At 32.0% G+C, this 20621-nt stretch overlaps 1 protein-coding gene across 3 annotated transcripts in view; it reads right to left on the reverse strand.

Annotated features, from left to right (window-relative positions):
- The window catches only part of LOC106089926 (disintegrin and metalloproteinase domain-containing protein 10), a 535999-nt gene that overhangs the window by 436698 nt on the left and 78680 nt on the right, over nucleotides 1–20621 (reverse strand). For all 3 annotated transcript variants that reach the window (XM_059364439.1, XM_059364440.1, XM_059364438.1), the window contains exon 3: nucleotides 11971–12003. In XM_059364439.1, the coding sequence (XP_059220422.1) occupies nucleotides 11971–12003 (33 nt within the window). The remainder of the gene's footprint in view (nucleotides 1–11970; nucleotides 12004–20621) is intronic.

Genomic DNA, 20621 nt, shown 5'->3' on the forward strand with positions numbered 1-20621 from the left:
TCTCTATTCATTCTATACAAGCATTCTCAAATTTCTTTCCTTGAAACATAAAGAGACTTAAAAACCATTTTATGAAAACTTTAAATTGGCGCCCAACTTGTTTGCGGAAATATTGGAAACATTGAAGCCCAACACGCAGAAGCCATTTTTTTTTTTACATTTTTTTTTCGCAAAAATTGCTCACTCCTTAAGGTCAAATTAAGCAATGGTGCTATAATAAAAAAAGCTAAACTAGAGCCCAACGTGTAGGGTGGACTAATTGTATAGACTAAATACAATTTAATCTCTGTTCATCCTATTACAAGGATCATTATGTTCTTTAAAACTCAACGGGAATTTAAAAATACAATATACAATATGGCGCCCAACGTGATTGCGGCTGTATATTTATACATTGGCGCCCAACGTGCAAAAGAAATAAAAAAATTGCTTCGTTCAAAATTTGGTCGCGAAAAAAGCTTATTTGTTGAAGTCTAATTGAGAATATTTAAGAGTTGGTGTGCCAAAAAAACAAAAAAATTTGATGCTGGCGCCCAACGTGGAATGTGGAATAATTTTTTTGACATATTATCGCTTCAAGAACCTCTATTCATTCTATTGCAAGTATCATCAAATTTTTTTCCCCCTTAAAATATAAAAAGAGAAACTAACAAAAATTGGAAAATATAAAAATTTTTAAAACTCATTATAAGAAATATTTATATGAGGCGCCCAACGTGTTTGCAGAAACATTTTAACTCGAAAACTTTGACGCACAACAAGGCGAAGGAATATATTTTTTTAATTTTTTTTGTGCAAAAACTGCTCACTCCTTGAGGTCTAATTAAGCAATGTAATGGTGCTATATCAAAAAAGCTATACTGGCGCCCAACGTGTTGCGAAGATTAATTGTATAGACTTTATATAAATTCATCTCTCTTCACTTTGTTACAAGGATCCTTATGTTCCTTAAAACCTAACGCGAATTAAGAAATACAATATACAATATGGCATCCAACGTGTTTGCGGGAGTATTTATTACCGAAAAACCATTGGCGCCCAACGTGCAAAAGAAACAAGAAGTCAAGTCCCCAGATCTGTTTATATGACAGCTATATCAGGTTATGAACCGATTTGAACCATATTTGGCACAGTTGTTGAATATCATAACAAAATACTACGTGCCAAAATTCATTCAAATTGGATAAGAATTGCGCCCTCTAGAGGCTCCAGAAAATCAAGACCCAAGATCGGTTTATATGACAGCTTTATAAGGTTATGGACCGATTTGAGCCATACTTGGCACAGTTGTTGGATATCGTAACAAAACACGTCGTGCAAAATTCCATTCCAATCGGATAAGAATTGCGCACTCTAGAGGCTCAAGAAGTCAAGACCCAAGATCGGTTTATATGGCAGCTATATCAGGTTATAAACCGATTTGAACCATACATGGCACAGTTGTTGGATATCATAACAAAACACGTCGTGCAAAATTTCATCCCAATCGGATAAGAATTGTGCACTCTAGAGGCTCAAGAAGTCAAGACCCAAGATAGGTTTAAATGGCAGCTATATCAAAACATGAACCGATATGGCCCATTTACAATACCAACCCACCTACACTAATAAGAAGTATTTGTGCAAAATTTCAAGCGGCTAGCTTTACTCCTTCGGAAGTTAGCGTGCAGACAGACGGACGGACGGACGGACAGACGGACGGACATGGCTAGAACGACATAAAATTTCACGACGATCAAGAATATATATACTTTATGGGGTCTCAGACGAATATTTCGAGTCGTTACAATCAGAATGACGAAATTAGTATACCCCCCATCTTATGGTGGAGGGTATAAAAAAGTTTCATTAAACATTTGGCCGCGAAAAAGCTGATGTGTTGCAGTCTTATTGAAAATATTTAAAAGTTGGTACGTCAAAAAAACGAAAAAAAAGGTTTTCGATGCTGGCGCCCAATGTGGTGTGCAATAATTTTTCATGACTTATCTGTTCTAAAGTCTCTATTCATCCTATTACAAGCATAATTAAATTTCTTTTGCCTTAAAACATAAGAAGAGTTTAAAAAACCATTTTGAGAAAAATGTATATGAGGCGCCCAACATGTTTGCGGAAATATTAAAGTAGCAAAGCGAAGGTTTTGGAAAACGGACTCTTACCATTGAAGTTCCTCTCTAGTCGTTGACATCGTTGTTTTTCCAGTGCAGGGGTGGTAGATTCGAGTGCTCTGATCCACCTGGTACTGATATTCGACTTCGATAAGTGTGCTGGCCCCATTATTGTTTAAGGGTCCCTCAATGTCAATACACACTGCCAATATGGTACATCGAAACAATAGTAATTTTAGGTCAAGTAGAAAAAATTCTTGCCTTCTACCTTATGTTGGGCGCCAATTTTTACAATACCTTCCACATCGTTAAGGTTTTTTCTAGCCCATCTTTGGGAAAATTTTGTCTAATGTTCCCGCCAGCATTTTAAGACGTTCAGCGTCCTAGACGGAACCGCTAACCTCTGCGCTGCGATGGCCTCCGTGACCACAATTTAAAGTCTAATTTGGATTCAAATGAAAGGGGGGAACTTTTTGCTCCCCCTATGCCCGCAAGCGGGCACCCGCTCCAGTTTTTCAATATGGTACTTGAAAGGGCATATTGGAGGTTTTGAAAAACGGTATTTTGTCTTTGAAGTTCCTCGTTAGTCGTTGACATCGTTGGTTTACCAGTGCAAGGGTTGGTAGATTCGATTTCTAGTGCTCTGATCCAACCAGTACTGATGTTTGGCTTGGATAAGCGTGCGGGCCCCATTTTTGTATAAGGGCCCTTCAATGTCAATACACACTGCCTATGTGGTACATCGTAGCAATAAGATTATTTGCTCACGTAGAAGAATTTCTTGTTACCTTATGTTGGGCGCCAATTTTTGTATAAGCTTGCACATCGTAAACGTTTTTCTAGTCCATCTTTTGGAAAAATTTTTCCTAAAGTTTTCGCCAGGATCAGGATCTAATCCAGATGTCCAGCATGATAGGCGGACACGCTAACCTCTGCGTTGTGGTGGTCTCAGTGACCACAGTTTGAAGTCTAATTTGGATTCAAATGAAGGGGGGAACTTTTAGCTCCCCCTATGCCCGCAAGCGGGCACCTGTTCTAATTTTGCAATATGGTACATAAAAGAGCATATCGGAGGTATTGCAAGACGGTCGCTTACCATTGAAATTCTCCGTTAGTTGACATCGTTGATTTCCCAATGCAGAGGTGATGGATTCGATTTCTAGTACTTTGATCTACCCGATACTGATGTTCGGCTTGGCAGGCCTCATCATGGCTTAAGGGCCCTTCAATGTCAATAAATACTGCCAATGTTTTACATCGAAGCAATAATTATTTTTGGTAATGTAAAAAAAATTTTTGCTACCTTATGTTGGGCGCCAATTTTTACAATAGGTTGGGTTAGGCTTGGTAAGAGTGGCAGTTCTTCATAGACTCACTAAAATAATTTTAAGTTCATTGTGATATAACAGTAGCTACACACCAAGGGCTTTTGTGGGCATCGACCCACGTTCCCCGCTCTGGTAATCCGAGCACGCTATTAACTTTGCTACTGGAGTGCCAAAATTTTTAAAATATCTTCAACATCTTTTAAGTTTTTTTAACCCATCTTTGGGGATTTTGTTAGATCCACACATTGGCCGCCACTTAGAAACAAAGAAAACATTCTTATCTATCTCAATTTTACATAACGATCATGGAAATCATTCAAAAAATATTATAAAACTCATACCACACGTTGGGCGCTACATTTGCCTAGCTTACCCCATAAAAAAAAAACATAAGACCGCATTTGTGCCCTATTTTACATATTCTGGGGCTAAAGAAGCATGACTTCGGATTTTTAAAAGAAGTCCTAACTAGTCACTGTAACAGCAGCGTTGGACACGGGAAGAGAAAGACTTCTGACTTCTGCCCGCAACTGGAAGATGAAGACACCAGAAAATGGTTGAAACCCTATTTCCAAGCCTGGATGTCATCCAAGCACATAGTCTGCTCGTCATTCTGGATTTCTGGAGAGTTCTGAATTGCCGGACTGGAAAATACTATCACCGGTGGGAGCTTCTCCCTTGGACCGCGTGGTTTCCTTATTTTTTTTTATTTTGTTTGTTGGTTTTCGCTGTAATTTCGTTTTTCTGACTTGCACGTTAATAGGGTGTTTCAGTATCTGCATCTTTTTTCTCTCCATCCACTTTTTCTCTTTTAGTTTCTTTGTTTCTAGGGCGAAAACAATGCCCCTAAGGTTTCCGGGTGAACCGGGTAGTAACCGAGGTTTCTGGTCGTGTGCCCTTTAACCTAACTTAGGATTGGAGGAGTGTTGAAGGCAGGGCTACGGGGTCAGCTGTACAGTATTTTTCTTTTTTGACGCACACGTTGGGCGCCACTTAGAATCAAAGAAACCCTTCTAAACCATCTTAATTTTTTTTTTGTAACAATCACTTTGCCAATTAGAAAAATGTTTTAAAACTTAAATACAAGTGTGCAATTTTTGTTTTACTTATCCTATACGAGTACTAAAATATATACTTAACCTACTCTAAAACATATATAGTCATAAAAAATAGCCTTAAGATTATTTATCCCATACCAAAACATCTGGCTTACCCCATACTAAAACATAAAACGCAACAAATAGTCGCCCTTAACTGAAAATTTTGTATTTAAGGTTGTAACCACCGTTTAATGCGTTAATAATGCATCAAACCAAATACCCAACACGTTGGGCGCCACCTTGTGCTAAATTCTTGAGCTAGTGATTCCAGCACACATTTACGGTAGTTTGAAAATTTCAATTATTACAATCCCTATGTTGTCCCTTGATGGTTTTATTTTTAGGCGCCCTTACGTTGGGCGCCACTTTAAGAGCAACATAAAAGCATAAAAGAAATGTTTACTCATCATCATATTTATGAAACGATTTAAATACCATTCACATTAGTTATAAAGAAATTTTCTTGTTATAAAACTCACACCACAGGTTGGGCGCCAGTTTTAGTCATTTATTTACCCCCCTACAAGAATCACATTTAAAAAGCAATAAATATTTACCCCAATCCGAAAGTATTTTTCCAACATTCACTCTGCCGTTTCCAGCAATTATATGAAGAATTTATCTTTCAAAACTGCCACACCCCCAAGTTGGGCGCCACTTTGTGCCATATATTATACCCCAATAAAAACTCTCATATTTTATTTTCCAACTTAAAAAATATTTACAACCAAAAATATGCAATAAATAAAGGCCTCAAACAAAACTTTGAGGCAACATATTTCTCAAAGAAAAACTTACTTCACAATTTACTTGTGTATCCTTCATCAATTGTACTTTTTTAGGTGGGAATTTAATCATGGCCCATGGGGGCCAACTTGCCACGTAATATGTATTTAGAAATTGTAATCTACATAATGTAAATAAAGTGAAATTGCTTTTCGCCAAACACTGTCAGTCCGATACAACTGTGTCATAAAATATCGCTGAAGTAAACTCGGGGAAAAATAAGGCCTACACCCGCTCTTTGGCTCACATGAAGAACAGAGGGGCAGCTGGCAGCTGTTTACCTGAAGTAAATAATTTAAAACTTTTTTTTTCTCCTTTCTCTATCCCTGGCTTCTTTTTGGAAATTTAAACATGAGACTCAGTTGTGTTGTTGAATACCATATGGGCTTTGCTCGGCTCAGTAGGATGTCATGGCGCAGGTATGGCCATAGCGTATACACACATACAGTGTGTGTTTTAGTTGAATTTGCTTTGTTGGGCCTCTATCTGTCGCTTTTTGCTATCCCTTTTTGTGGCTGACCTGCCACAAAATCCACTTTGCATTCAGTAACATTTGTGTCATCCCAAGGGGACCACCACAGCAAGCGTAGGATTTTCCTTGTGTGTGTTTTTTTGTTCTTCGCCATTCGGGGGGGAGTGAGGTCCTTTGGCAATCTATGATTTGTGTAAAAGGCTTTTAACCATTTCGACATGACACTCCAAAACATGTTGTTTGTGCCCAATGAGTTAGGTAAATTGAAGACACGTTTCAAATGCCACAAAAGCACACTGCAGAAAACCCTTTCTGCTCCAACTGCCGACAAAGGGGTAGTGTTGGTGGTATTGGTGCAGGTCCTGGTGCTTATTTCAAAGGAATACATAAAGCAATGTTCAATTGCTACGGTGTGTGTTAAATTGTCGAAACAAAACAAAGAAAGCAAAAAAAAAGGGACCCCAGAACTTAGAGTAACAATCGCGACCAAGCCACACATGTCAATAGAGGCATGTGTGTGGAATTTTTAATCGCAAGTCAATCTAAGTGAAGGGCATGGTTAGCGGAGCCAGCTAATATTAGGGAGGAACGAATTTTGATATAGAAAACTCATTTGAAAAATAAAACCAGCAAGGAAAGACAAAAGTTGAGCGGTGCCGACTATATAATACCCTACACCTACCCTATAAGCAGCAATGGCGAGCTATATCTAATTCTGAAGAAATTCTGATGGTCCTCGGGGGAGGTTTTCTGATGAGTTATTAAACAATCCGTATCAAATGCGCTTGCAGTGGTTCTTGGAATGAAAATCGGGCGATATACATATATGACAGCTATATCTCAATCTGGGCCGATTGCTATGAAATTCACCAGTGAAGTTAAGAGTCATTAGAAAATCCCTCCTGTCAAATTTCAAGAGAATCGGCTAACTAATAAGCACTTTATTGCAATATTTCTCAAAATCGGACGAACATATAAAGGGGAGCTATATCCAAATCTGAACCGATTTCAATACAATTCACCAGTAATGTCAAAAGTCATAAGAAAACCCTTCCTTCCAAATTTCAAGGGAATCGGTTAACTAATGACCACTTCATTGAAATATTTCTCAAAATCGGATGAACATATAAAGGGGAGCTATATCTAAATCTGAACCGATTTCGAGCAAACTTCTCAAGTACTGTGATAGTTGTTGAGGAAAGCGTTGTTCAAAATTTTGGCAAGATTGGCGAATAAATGCGTTTGCAATGGCTCTTGGAGTGAAAATCGGGTGATATATATATATATATATAGCAGCTATATCTCAATCTGGGCCGATTGCTATGAAATTCACCAGTGAAGTCGAGAGTCATTAGAAAATCCCTCCTGCCAAATTTCAAGAGAATCGCTTAACTAATAAGCACTTTATTGCAATATTTCTCAAAATCGGATGAACATATATAGGGAAGCTATATCTAAATCTGAACCGAATTCAATGAAATTCACCAGTAATGTCAAGAGTCATAAGAAAATCCTTCCCGCCAAATTTCAAGATAATCGGTTAACTAATGAGTACTTTATTGAAATATTTCTCAAAATCGGATGAACATATAAAGGGGAGCTATATCTAAATCTGAACCGATTTGAAGCAAACTTCTCAAATACTGCGGAAGTTGGCAAGGAAAGCGTTAAACAAAATTTTGGCAAGAATGGCGAATAAATGCGCTTCCAGTGGCTCAAAGAGTAAAAATCGGTCGATATATATATATGGAAACTATATCTAAATCTGAACCGATTTCAATGAAATTCACCACTAAAGTCGAGAGTCATAAGAAAATCCTTCCCGCCAAATTTCAAGAGAATCGCTTAACAAATGAGCACTTTATTGCAATATTTCTCAAAATCGGACGAACATATATAGGGGAGCTATATCTAAATCTGAACCGATTTGAAGCAAATTTCTCAGATTTTGTGGTAGTCGTCGAGAAAAGCGTTGTTCAAAATATTGGTAACATTGATCAAAAACTGCGCTTGCAGTGGCTCAAAGAGTGAAATCGGTCGATATATATATATGGGAGCTATATCTAAATCTGAACCGATTTTCATGAAATTCAACAGTAATGTCGAGAGTCAAGAGAAAACCCTTCCTGCTAAATTTCAAGAGAATCGGCTAACTAATAAGCACATTATTGCAATATTTCTCAAAATCGGACGAACATATATAGGGGAGCTATATCTAAATCTGAACCGATTTGAAGCAAATTGAGCAATTTGAGTTTATCATTGATAAGGGACCTTTTTTATAGCCGAGTCAGAACGGCGTGCAGCAGTGCGACACCTCCTTGGGGAGAATTTTTTACATGACCATACATGGCATGGAACCTCGCAAATGTCGCCAGCATTAAGAGGTGCTAATTACAGCTTTAAATTTTGTCTGAGAACATCGGACCAGGATTCGAACGTAGTCGTTCAGCGTCATAGGCTACAGTGGCACGAATTCGATATCCACATTAAGGGCGTAGTGTACCCACCCTTAAAAGATATTAGAGAGTTAAAGAGGGCGCAGCGGAGCGGGCCCAGTTCGGCTAGTTTGCCAAAAAAAAAACAAGAAAAAAAATCGTGATTAGCTGTAGAGAAAAATTTTGACAAAATTTTCAAAAAAGATTTTAAAAAATATTCTATAGAAAAAATTTTGACAAAAATTTTCTATAGAAAAAAATTTTGACAAAATTTTCGATAGAAAAAAATTGTGACAAAATTTTCTATAGCAAAAATTTTGCAAAATTTTCTATAGAAAAAAATTTTGACAAAATTTTTTATAGAAAAAAATTGTGAAAAAATTTTCTATAAAAAAAAATTAGACAAAAAATTTTCTTTAGAAAAAAGTTGTCACATAATTTTCTATAGAAAAAAATTTGAAAAAATTTTCTTAGAAAAAAAATTGACTAAATTTTCTATATAAAAAAATGTTGACAAAATTTTCTATAGAAAACAAATTTGACAAAATTTTCTATACAAAAATATTTTGACAAATTTTTCTATAGAAAAAAATTTTGACAAAATTTTCTATAGAAAAGAATTGTGACAAAATTTTCTACAGAAAAAAAATTTGTCACAATTTTCTATAGAACAAAATATTCTATAGAAAAAAATTTAGACAAAAAATTTTCTTTAGAAAACAGTTGTGACATAATTTTCTATAGAAAAAAATTTCGATAAAATTTTCTATAGAAAAAAATGTTGACAAAATTTTCTATAGAAAAAAATGTCTACAAAATTTTCTATAGAAAAAAATGTTGACAAAAATTTCTACAAAAAAAAATTTGACAAAATTTTCTATAGAAAAAAATGTTGACAAAATTTTCTACAGAAAAAAAATTTGACAAAATTTTCTATAAACAAAATTTTCTATAGAAAAGAATTGTGACAAAATTTTCTACAGAAAAAAATTTTGTCACAATTTTCTATGAAACAAAATATTCTATAGAAAAAAAATGAGACAAAAAATTTTCTTTAAAAAAAAGTTGTGACATAATTTTCTATAGAAAAAAATTTTGTCACAATTTTCTATAGAAAACAAATTTGAAACAAATTTATTTTCTATAGAAAACAAATTTATTTTCTATAGAAAACAAATTTGAAACAAATTTTCTATAGAAAAAAATTGACAAAATTTTCTTTAGAAAACAACTTCAAAAAATTTTCTATAGAAAAAATATTTTAAAAAATTTTCTGTAGAAAAAAATTTTAAAAAATTTTCTATAGAAAAAAATTCTGACAAAATTTTCTATAGAAAAAAATTTTGATAAAATTTTCTATAGAAAAAAATTATGACAATATATTCTATAGTAAAAAATTATGACAATATATTCTATAGTAAAAAATGTGACAAAATTTTCTATAGAAAAAAATTTTGACAAAATTTTCTATAGAAAAAAATTTTGACAAAATTTTCTATAGAAAAAAATGTTGACAAAATTTTCTATAGAAAAAATTTCGATAAAATTTTCTATAGAAAACAAATTTGACAAAATTTTCTATAGAAAAAAAATTTGATAAAATTTTCTATAGACAAAAAACTTCAAAAAATTTTCTATAGAAAAAAATTTTAAAAAATTGTCTATAGAAAAAAAATTTTGACAAAATTTTCTATAGAAAAAAATAATGACAAAATTTTTTATAGAAAAATTTTTGACAAACTTTTCTAAAAAAAATGTTGACAAAATTTTCTATAGACAAAATTTAAACAAAATTTTCTATTGAAGAAAATTTAGACAAAAAATTTTCTTTAGAAAAAAGTTGTGACATAATTTTCAATAGAAAAAAATTTTTTATAGAAAAAAATTTTAAAAAACTTTCTATAGAAAATAAAGTTGACAAAATTTTCTTTAGAAAAACATTTTGGCAAAATTTTCTATAAAAATAAAATTTTGACAAAATTTTCTATAGAAAAAAATTTTGACAAAATTTTCTATGGAAAAAATTTTGACAAAATTTTCTATAAAAAAATTTTTTGGCAAAATTTTCTATAGATAAAAATTTTGACAAAATTTTCTATTGAAAAAAATTTTACAAAATTTTCTATAGAAAAAAATTTTGACAAAATTTTCTGTAAAAAAAAATTTTCACAAAATTTTCTATAGAAAAAAAATTTTGACAAAATTTTCTATAAAAAACATTTCACAAAATTTTCTATAGGAAAAAAAAATTTTACAAAATTTTCTATAAAAATAAAATTTTGGCAAAATTTTCTATAAAAATAAAATTTTGGCAAAATTTTCTATAGAAAAAATTTTTGTAAAAATTTTCTATAGAAAAGAATTTTGACTAAATTTTCTTTAAAAAAAACTTTACAACATTTTCTATAGAAAAAAATTTTGACAAAATTTTCTATAAAAAAATTTTATCAAAATTTTCTATAGAAAAAAGTTTTCACAAAATTTTCCATAGAAAAAAAAATTTACGTAATTTTCTGTAGAAAAAAGTTTTGACAAAATTTTCTATAGAAAAATATATTGACAAAATTTTCTATAGAATGAAATTTTTGCCAAAATTTTCTATAGAAAAAAGTTTTGACAGAATTTTCTATAGAAAAAAATTTTCAAAAAATTTTTTTGTTAATATCTCTTAAATTTCTTCCTTATGACACCATCCTCTTTCATCTTGTTTGGCATGCCACCACACACATTATAGATTAGTCTCTGGGGAAATATTGTAAATGGGCAAATAGTAACAGAATAGTTAATTTTTGGAATTGTGTGAATCTGCTGCGCTTAATGCATCTTTGTATACAGTTATGTGTTTTAGATATTCATTTCATAGTCCAATTCAGGTTTTGTCAGTTCCTGGAAACAGGAACTAGGCTGGAAAATTTTAATAAAAAAAAAAGTTTTGCGTTATGGCAAAAGCCTGACTGACGCCACAATAAAAACCCTTGTAATACAATTCTCAGGAATTGAAGAGTAACTATGAATGCGCTGTTAAATTGTGTTAATGTCTGTGTGTGTGTGTGTGTATGAGAGTTTATGCTGTTGGTTGCTGGCAACTGGAGGTCTTTATCCTTTTGTGCCAATTGTGGATTTACATTTTGTTTGCTCCTTTTTTTGAAGGTATGAGAAATTTGTTCGCTTTGTTCCTTCCCCTGTTTTTTTCATTCAACTCCCTTTGGAGAAATTCTAGGTTCTTTTTTTTTTTTTTGGTTTTCATTTTTTCTTTTTTTTTTGGGGGAAACGTGCACCCGGGCGGACTTCTTATTTGGCTATTGCCGCCCACCGTGCCCCCCGTTTGGCTCGAAGGCAGTACTTCTTATATATTCTGTTAGCTTTTATTGTAAAAGTTTCCTTTCATCGCTCCCATGGAGAGTAGTAGTGAAGTGCTTTTGTTTTGTTCTTCTTATTCGCTGCAAATTTCCCAGTTTTGCTTTTTTTTTTGCTTTTTTGGCGTTGTATATATAGAATAGGGAAGGATATTTATGCAGAACTATAGCGCAAATATATTCTTCCTCTTTATGAGGATTTAAAGGACTCTTATGGTTTATAGTTCATAGTTGGGCATAGCTTCAAGCATGGGAAGTGGCAAAAAGGAAACAAACGGAAGAACCAATTCAAAATGTCATTCGCGCGGAAAAGTCGAGAGCATGGTCTGTGGTATAAGGGTAGGGGGACGTCTTCGGCGAAGGGCTAAAAAGTTATCATACATACCTCTTTCAACTCCAGAAATATCTTTTGCGTAACCTGCAATGAAATAGAAAAAGAGAAAAACAAATGAAAAAAAATTACTAGAGGGAAGTAGATTCTTATTAAAAGGAATATCTGAGGACTGAAAAAAAATACCATGAAAAATATCCTCAGAATATAAAATAAAAGTTTAAATAACAGCTACAGCAGTTTGAGAAAATGCAACTAGCTAGGCATTAATGGCATTATGAGTTCCAGACGGATAATTGGAAATAAAAAACGAAAAGTGTAAAAAATAACTAATCTAATATGTAACCAGTAAGGCAAGGCAAAAGTCGGGCGGGGCCGACTATATAATACCCTACACCACCGAGAATACGTACTACATGGAACCTATGTTGAAATTTAGTCAGACTCAGACTCTATTTAAATATTGAATAGAATCTTGCAAGATTTTCTTGCGATAGGACCGAAATTGTGGCTACCACAGCCTTTAAAGGCCATATTTAATGAAAAATATGTATGGGTACTATATCCAAATCTGAACCGATTTTGGCGAAATTTTGCACACATATTAGAACGTCAAAAAAAAACATCACATACAAAATTTTGTAAAGATCGGACAAAAATTGTGGCTTCTACAGCCTTTAAAGGCCATATCGGATGAAAGATATATATGGGAGCTATATCTAAATCTGAACCGATTTTAATGAGATTTTGCACACATATGAGGACGTTGAATAAAACACCTCATTCAAAATTCTGTAAAGATTGGACAAAAATTGTGGACTCTACAGCCTTAAAAAGTCATATCGGATGAAAGATATATATGGGAGCTATATCTGAATCTGAACCGATTTTGGCGAATTTCTGCACACATATGAGGACGTCGAATAAAACAATTTATGATAAATTTTGTAAAGATCGGACAAAAATTGTGGCTTCTACAGCCTTTAAAGGCCATATCGGATGAAAGATATATATGGGAGCTATATCTAAATCTGAGCCGATTTTGGCGAAATTTCGCACACATATGGGAACGTTCAATAAAATATCTTATAGCTAATTTTGTAAAGATCGGACAAAAATTGTGGCTACCAAAACCTTAAAAGGCCATATCGGATGAAAGATATATATGGGAGCTATATCCAAATCTGAACAGATTTTGACGAACTTTTGCACACATATGAGGACGTCGAATAAAACTCCTCATGTTAAATTTTGTAAAGATCGGACAAAAATTGTGGCTTCTACAGCCTTTAAAGGCCATATCGGATGAAAAATATATATGGGAGCTATATCTAAATCTGAACCGATTTTGACGAAATATTGCACACATATGAGGACGTCGAATAAAACACCTCATGCCAAATTTAATAAAGATTGGACAAAAATTGTGGCTTCTACAGCCTTAATAGGCCATATCGGATGAAAGATATATATGGGAGCTATATCTAAATCTGAACCGATTTCGGCGAAATTTTGCACACGTATTAGAACGTCAAATAAAACATCTCATACAAAATTTTGTAAAGATCGGAATAAATCTGTGGCTTCTACAGCCTCAAAAAGCCATATCGGATGAAAGATATATATGGGAGGTATTCCTAAATCTGAACCGATTTTGGGGAAATATTGCACACATATGAGGACGTCAAATAAAACACCTCATGCTAAATTTTGTAAAGATCGGACAAAAATTGTGGTTTTTACAGCCTTAAAAGGCCATATCGGATGAAAGATATATATGGGAGCTACATCTAAATCTGAACCGATTTTAATGAAATTTAGCACACATATGAGGACGTCGAATAAAACACCTCATGCCAAATTTTGTGAAGATTGGACAAAAAATGTGGTTTCTACAGCCTTAAAAGGCCATATCGGTTGAAAGATATATATGAGAGCTATATCTAAATCTGAACCGATTTTGGCGAAACTTTGCACACATATGAGGACGTTGAATAAAACACCTCATGCTAAATTTTGTAAAGATCGGACAAAAATTGTGGCTTTTACAGCCTTAAAAAGCCATATCGAATGAAAGATATATATGGGAGCTATATCTAAATCTGAACCGATTTTAATGAAATTTTGCACACATATGAGGACGTCGAATAAAACACCTCATGCTAAATTTTGTAAAGATCGGACAAAAATTGTAGCTTTTACAGTCTTAAAATGCCATATCGGATGAAAGATATATATGGGAGCTACATCTAAATCTGAACCGATTTTAATGAAATTTTGCACACATATGAGGACGTCGAATAAAACACCTCATGCCAAATTTTGTAAAGATTGGACAAAAATTGTGGCTTCTACAGACCATATCGGATGAAAGATATATATGGGACCTACATCTAAATCTGAACCGATTTTAATGAAATTTTGCACACGTATTAGAACGTCCAATAAAACACCTCATGCTAAATTTGGTATAGATCGGACCAAAATTGTGGCTTCTACAGCCTTAAAAGGCCATATCGGACGAAAGATATATATGAAAGCTATATCTAAATCTGAACCGATTTTGACGAAATATTGCACACATATGGGAACGTTCAATAAAACATCTTATAGCAAATTTTGTAAAGATCGGACAAAAATTGTGGCTACCAAAACCTTAAAAGGCCATATCGGATGAAAGATATATATGGGAGCTATATCTAAATCTGAACAGATTTTGACGAACTTTTGCACACATATAAGGACATCGAATAAAACGCCATATGCTAAATTTTTTAAAGATCGGACCAAAATTGTGGACTATACAGCCTTAAAATGCCATATCGGATGAAAGATATATATGGGAGGTATATCTAAATATGTACCGATTTTGGACACATATGAGGACGTCAAATAAAACACCTCATGCAAAATTTTGTAAAGATCGGACAAAAATTGTGGCTACTACGCCTTAAAAAGCCATATCGGATGAAAGATATATATGGGAGCTATATCTAAATCTGAACCGATTTTGTTCAAGATCAATAGCGTACGTGCTTGGGCGAAAAAAATGGCATATGCCAAATTTTATGACAATCGGACAATAAATGCGACCTGTATCTTGATCACAAGAATACATGGACAGACAGACAGACAGACATAGCTTAACCGAATCAAAAAGTGATTCTAAACCGATCCGTATACTTATCGATGGGTCTAGCTCTTCTTCTTCTCAGGGTTGCAAAGAAATGCACAAAGTTATAATACCCTGTACCACAATGGTGATGTAGGGTATAAAACAGAAATTGTTGCGCTTTGTTCGTTCGATCTTTTGTTCGACTCAAAAATGGCTGAATCGATTTTCATGAAATTCTTACATATGGTAGAATTTGAGCCCCGGTAAAAATGGGGGGAGGGGACCCTCTCCTTACCCCCTTATTCAAAAACGCCAGTTCTCGTAAATGGGTGCACCGATTTTAGAAATTTTGTATGCCGCCTTATGATACCCCAAAAACACGCAATTGACATAAAGTTTTGGGATCCAAAAACCCAGGGGGACGCCCCATCCCAAAACCCACCCGAACGGATATGTTTACCGATGGGGACAATATGGGTATCAAATGAAAGGTATTTAAGAGTAGAATACGAACTTGGCATAAAAATGTAATTCTCAGCATCGGGGGGTCTCCTACCCCCAAAACACCACCCAACAGGACACTTTTAAAAAAAATATTCCAAAAATTTTCTATAGAAAAATAGTTTTCCAAAAATTTTCTATAGAAGAATAATTTTCCAAAAATTTTCTATAGAAAAAAAAAATTCAGAAAATTTTCTAAAGAAAAAAATTTTGCAAAAAGTTTCTATTGAAAAAAAAAATCGCAAATGTTCTAAAAGTTTTCCAAAAATTTTCTAAGGAAAAAAAATTTATATGGAAAAAAAATTTCGAAAAAATTTTTATAAAAAAAATTTTTGGAAAATTTTCTATAGAAAAAAAATTCCCAAAAATTTTCTATAGAAAAACATTTTTTCCGAAAATTTTCTAGTTTTCTATAGGAAAAATTTTTTCCGAAAAATATTTTGGAAAAAAAGTTTCCGAAAACTCTCTATAGAAATAATTTCCGAAAATTTTGCAAAAAAAATTTTCTATTGAAAAAAAAATTCCCGAAAATTTTCTATAGAAAAAAATTCCCGAAAATTTTCTATAGAAAAAATTTTCCGGAAAATTTTCTATAGAAAAAATTTTCTATTAAAAAAAAATCCGAAAATTATCTATAGAAAAGTTCTTCGAAAATTTTCAAGAGAAAAAAACTTTTCCGAAAATTTTATAAAATTTTGCAAATTTTCTATAAAAAAAAATTTCCGAAAATATTTCTATAGAAAAAAATTCCCGAAAATTTTCTAAAAATTTTTTCCGAAAAATATTTATAGAAAAAGATGTTTCCGAAAACTCTACAGAAAAAAAAACTTTTCGAAAATTTTCTATAGAAAAAAATTTTCCAAAAACTTTCTATAGAAAAAAATTTTCCAAAAATTTTCTATAAAAAAAAATTTTTCTATAGAAACAAATTTCTAAAAATTTTCTTTAGAAAAAAAATCCTGCTCTAAAGAATGAATGTATGAAATTTCATCGAAACCGCACATGGGGATCGGGGTTCAGGCGTTAATGAGTTAATGTTAATTTGTTTCTACATTTTCACAATGTTCTGATCCTAACCCAAAACTTATAAAAGTCAAATTAAAAAATTCTGCCATAAATCACAATCCCCATATCCGCATATGCTAATCTTGATTTTCGCTCACTTTTCTCTTTTTGCTTGCAAACAAAACCCACATTGACGAAGGACAAGAACATCGTAGTTCAAAAATTCAGCACATTAGACATTTTTGCCCAAAAACCAAAAAAAGTGTAACAAAGTGTTAATCCTGTAAAGTGACAGCTATGACTACCCACAAACATTCATTCATTCAAAATCAACATCAAAAAAGGATATCATAGTCAAAGGTCAAAGTGAAATGCTTGACACCTGTGATTATGGTGGAAAGCCGGCAAATTGAATTTTCCATTTGGGTAATGGGAATTTTATTTCGTTACTGCGCTTTGATAAAAAGCGGGCGGCATTGTCTGAAGGCTTACCAAAAGTTTTTCGCAACAACGTTAAAAGGATAACCAAAAAAAAGGACACAAACTCAATTACTTTGCAAGGAGAAAAGGGACATGACCAAAAGGGAAAGTCAGTCAAAACAAAAAAAAATGTAAATTTTCCATGTTATGAAAGCTTAACGCTTGAAAGGATGATAATTTGCATTAATACAGAAGAAGTTAGGGTACAGATTTTAGGCATTAGGTTTTAAAGGAAGAAAACCAGTTTTAGGAAAAAAAGGCATCTGAAGTTAACAGAGGGACGGCGCAACAAAGCGCCAGCCATAATCCTTTGGGAAAAATCAGCGACTTCTTAAACTCAGAAGAGCTATTATAAGGTCCAATAGTTATAATTTGGAACCCATAGATGATGATTTCCAAACCAGCAGGAGCCTTAGGCTACCTATACCTGGAAGCAAGGAGCACCAACTCAGATTCGTATGTCTTCCTTTGTCCACACAACATCATTAGCATCAAATTTGTGATCCTTCAATTAATTTCCAGTCTTCTTTCTTCATTCTCCACACTTTCCACTTTACAAAATCATTTTCTTCATTACCATGTGCAATTTGTGTAATAAACTGAAAATGTATTGCAACCAAACAAATCAAGCGTGACAACATTTTTCATTAATTTTAGTACGGTTTTGCTGGAGTGTTTTCGTGCTTTTCATGCTTTTCGCCGTTTTGCTGCTACATCGCATTCGTTGCGAATTTTCGTATGACTGGCAAACAAGCTACTTGGCTTATTTCCTTTTTTGCATCATTTCACCATTTCGTCCATTAGTCGGCCCGTCTATACGTCTGTCCGCATGTCAATTCATCTGTTGTTTGCTCCATTTTCAGTTCGTTCTCTAATTGCAATTTCATGATGGATTTTTTTTTTCGCTATCTTTTTCTGTTCACTTCATTGGCCGATTCATTAGTTGGTGATTTAAATCGTTTTTCCTTCTATGTATACGGCGTGTATATGCGAAAATGTCGGTTTTCTTCACCTCCCACCCCCTGCGCTTTAATGAAAAGGGAATGAATGCGTTTTGATGAGGAGGAAAATTGAAATAGATGTTGTGGAAAAGGGGTACACCAAGGTTTTCAAGACAAAAATAGGTTGAGGTATAATTTATCAGAAGTTTTTTAAGGCAGAAGTCATTAAAGATGAGTTGGGATTGATACTCACGACGAACTTTGTAAACAAGGAAGCATTCTAATGCCAACGACTGCGGCAAGTTTTAAAAAAATAAATAAAAAAAAAATTTACGAAATTTTTTTTAAAATTTTCCAAAAATTTTCTATAGAAATAAAAAATTTTCCGAAAATTTTCTATAGAAATAAAAAATTTTCCGAAAATTTTCTATAGAAATAAAAAGTTTTGCAAAAATTTCAATACAAATAAAAAACTTCCCGAAAATAAAAAATTTTCCGAAAATTTTCTAAAGAAATAAAAAATGCTCCGAAAATTTTCTATAGAAATAAAAAGTTTTCCGAAAATTTTCTATAGAAATTAAAAATTTTCCGAAAATTTTCTATAGAAGTAAAAATTTTCCGAAAATTTTCTATAGAAGTAAAAAAATTTCCGAAAATTTTCTATAGAAATTAAAAATTTTCCGAAAATTTTTTATTTCTATAGAAAATTTTCGGAAAATTTTTTATTTCTATAGAAAATTTTCGGAAAATTTTTTATTTCTATAGAAATTTTCGGAAAATTTTTTATTTCTATAGAAAATTTTGGGAAAATTTCTTATATCTATAGAAAACTTTAGGAAAATTTTTTATTTCTCTAGAAAATTTTCGGAAAATTTTCTATTTTTATAGAAAATTTTCGGAAAATTTTCTATTTCTATAGAAAATTTTCTATAGAAATAAAAAATTTTCCGAAAATTTTCTATAGAAATAAAAAATTTTCCGAAAATTTTCTATAGAAATAAAAAATTTTCCGAAAATTTTCTATAGAAATAAAAAATTTTCCGAAAATTTTCTATAGAAATAAAAAATTTCCCGAAAATTTTCTATAGAAATAAAAAATTTTCCGAAAATTTTCTATAGAAATAAAAAATTTTCCGAAAATTTTCTATAGAAATAAAAAATTTTCCGAAAATTTTCTATAGAAATAAAAAATTTTCCGAAAATTTTCTATAGAAATAAAAAATTTTCCGAAAATTTTCTATAGAAATAAAAAATTTTCCGAAAATTTTCTATAGAAATAAAAAATTTTCCGAAAATTTTCTATAGAAATAAAAAATTTTCCGAAAATTTTCTATAGAAATAAAAAATTTTCCGAAAATTTTCTATAGAAATAAAAAATTTTCCGAAAATTTTCTATAGAAATAAAAAATTTTCCGAAAATTTTCTATAGAAATAAAAAATTTTCCGAAAATTTTCTATAGAAATAAAAAATTTTCCGAAAATTTTCTATAGAAATAAAAAATTTTCCGAAAATTTTCTATAGAAATAAAAAATTTTCCGAAAATTTTCTATAGAAATAAAAATTTTCCGAAAATTTTCTATAGAAATAAAAAATTTTCCGAAAATTTTCTATAGAAATAAAAAATTTTCCGAAAATTTTCTATAGAAATAAAAAATTTTCCGAAAATTTTCTATAGAAATAAAAAATTTTCCGAAAATTTTCTATAGAAATAAAAAATTTTCCGAAAATTTTCTATAGAAATAAAAAATTTTCCGAAAATTTTCTATAGAAATAAAAAATTTTCCGAAAATTTTCTATAGAAATAAAAAATTTTCTATAGAAATAAAAAATTTTCCGAAAATTTTCTATAGAAATAAAAAATTTTCCGAAAATTTTCTATAGAAATAAAAAATTTTCCGAAAATTTTCTATAGAAATAAAAAATTTTCCGAAAATTTTCTATAGATATAAAAAATTTTCCGAAAATTTTCTATAGAAATAAAAAATTTTCCGAAAATTTTCTATAAAAATAAAAAATTTTCCGAAAATTTTCTATAGAAATAAAAATTTTCCAAAAATTTTCCGAAAGTTTTCCATAGAAATAAAAAAATTTTCTATTTTCACTTTATATTACCCCTGAAGTAACCTCTTGTTACAATTGTTTAGATTTAATTGCATAAATCAGCTAATGGAAAAGTTGTACATGGAACTTGGTAACAATTTAATTTTTTCCTTGGTTGAGCGCTAAAGAAAACTTTGTCCATTAAATTTTGTGCTAAGGAGTCATGACATAATTTTCAAGTTTTAGTTGTAGAAATGTTTTTGCTTCATAAATAACAATAGTCATAATCATAAAATAACAAAAATTATTAACTTTACCAAGTTGATGTTCAAATAAAAATTATAAGAAATATTTTTCAAATAAAGGTGGGCATTGGAGTACACACACCACCTTCCGCCCACCTAAGTGAATTAAACCAAGAAGCATAAAAAGTTTGTAGAAAAGTTATGTTGGGAGTACACCACCGCCAGTGGTGTCTGACCGTTAATTTAAACAGAGTGGCAAAGATTGGGAGGAGGCAAATAAAGCAGTTGTAAGATTTTTCCTAAGCAAAGTGAATTGGTTAAAGGGAAGAAAGGAGAGGCTAGGTGAGAGTAGCCAGCCAGAACGGCATACAGTCTTA

This window comes from Stomoxys calcitrans, chromosome 3 (genome assembly GCF_963082655.1).
Source record: "Stomoxys calcitrans chromosome 3, idStoCalc2.1, whole genome shotgun sequence".
NCBI lineage: Eukaryota > Metazoa > Arthropoda > Insecta > Diptera > Muscidae > Stomoxys > Stomoxys calcitrans.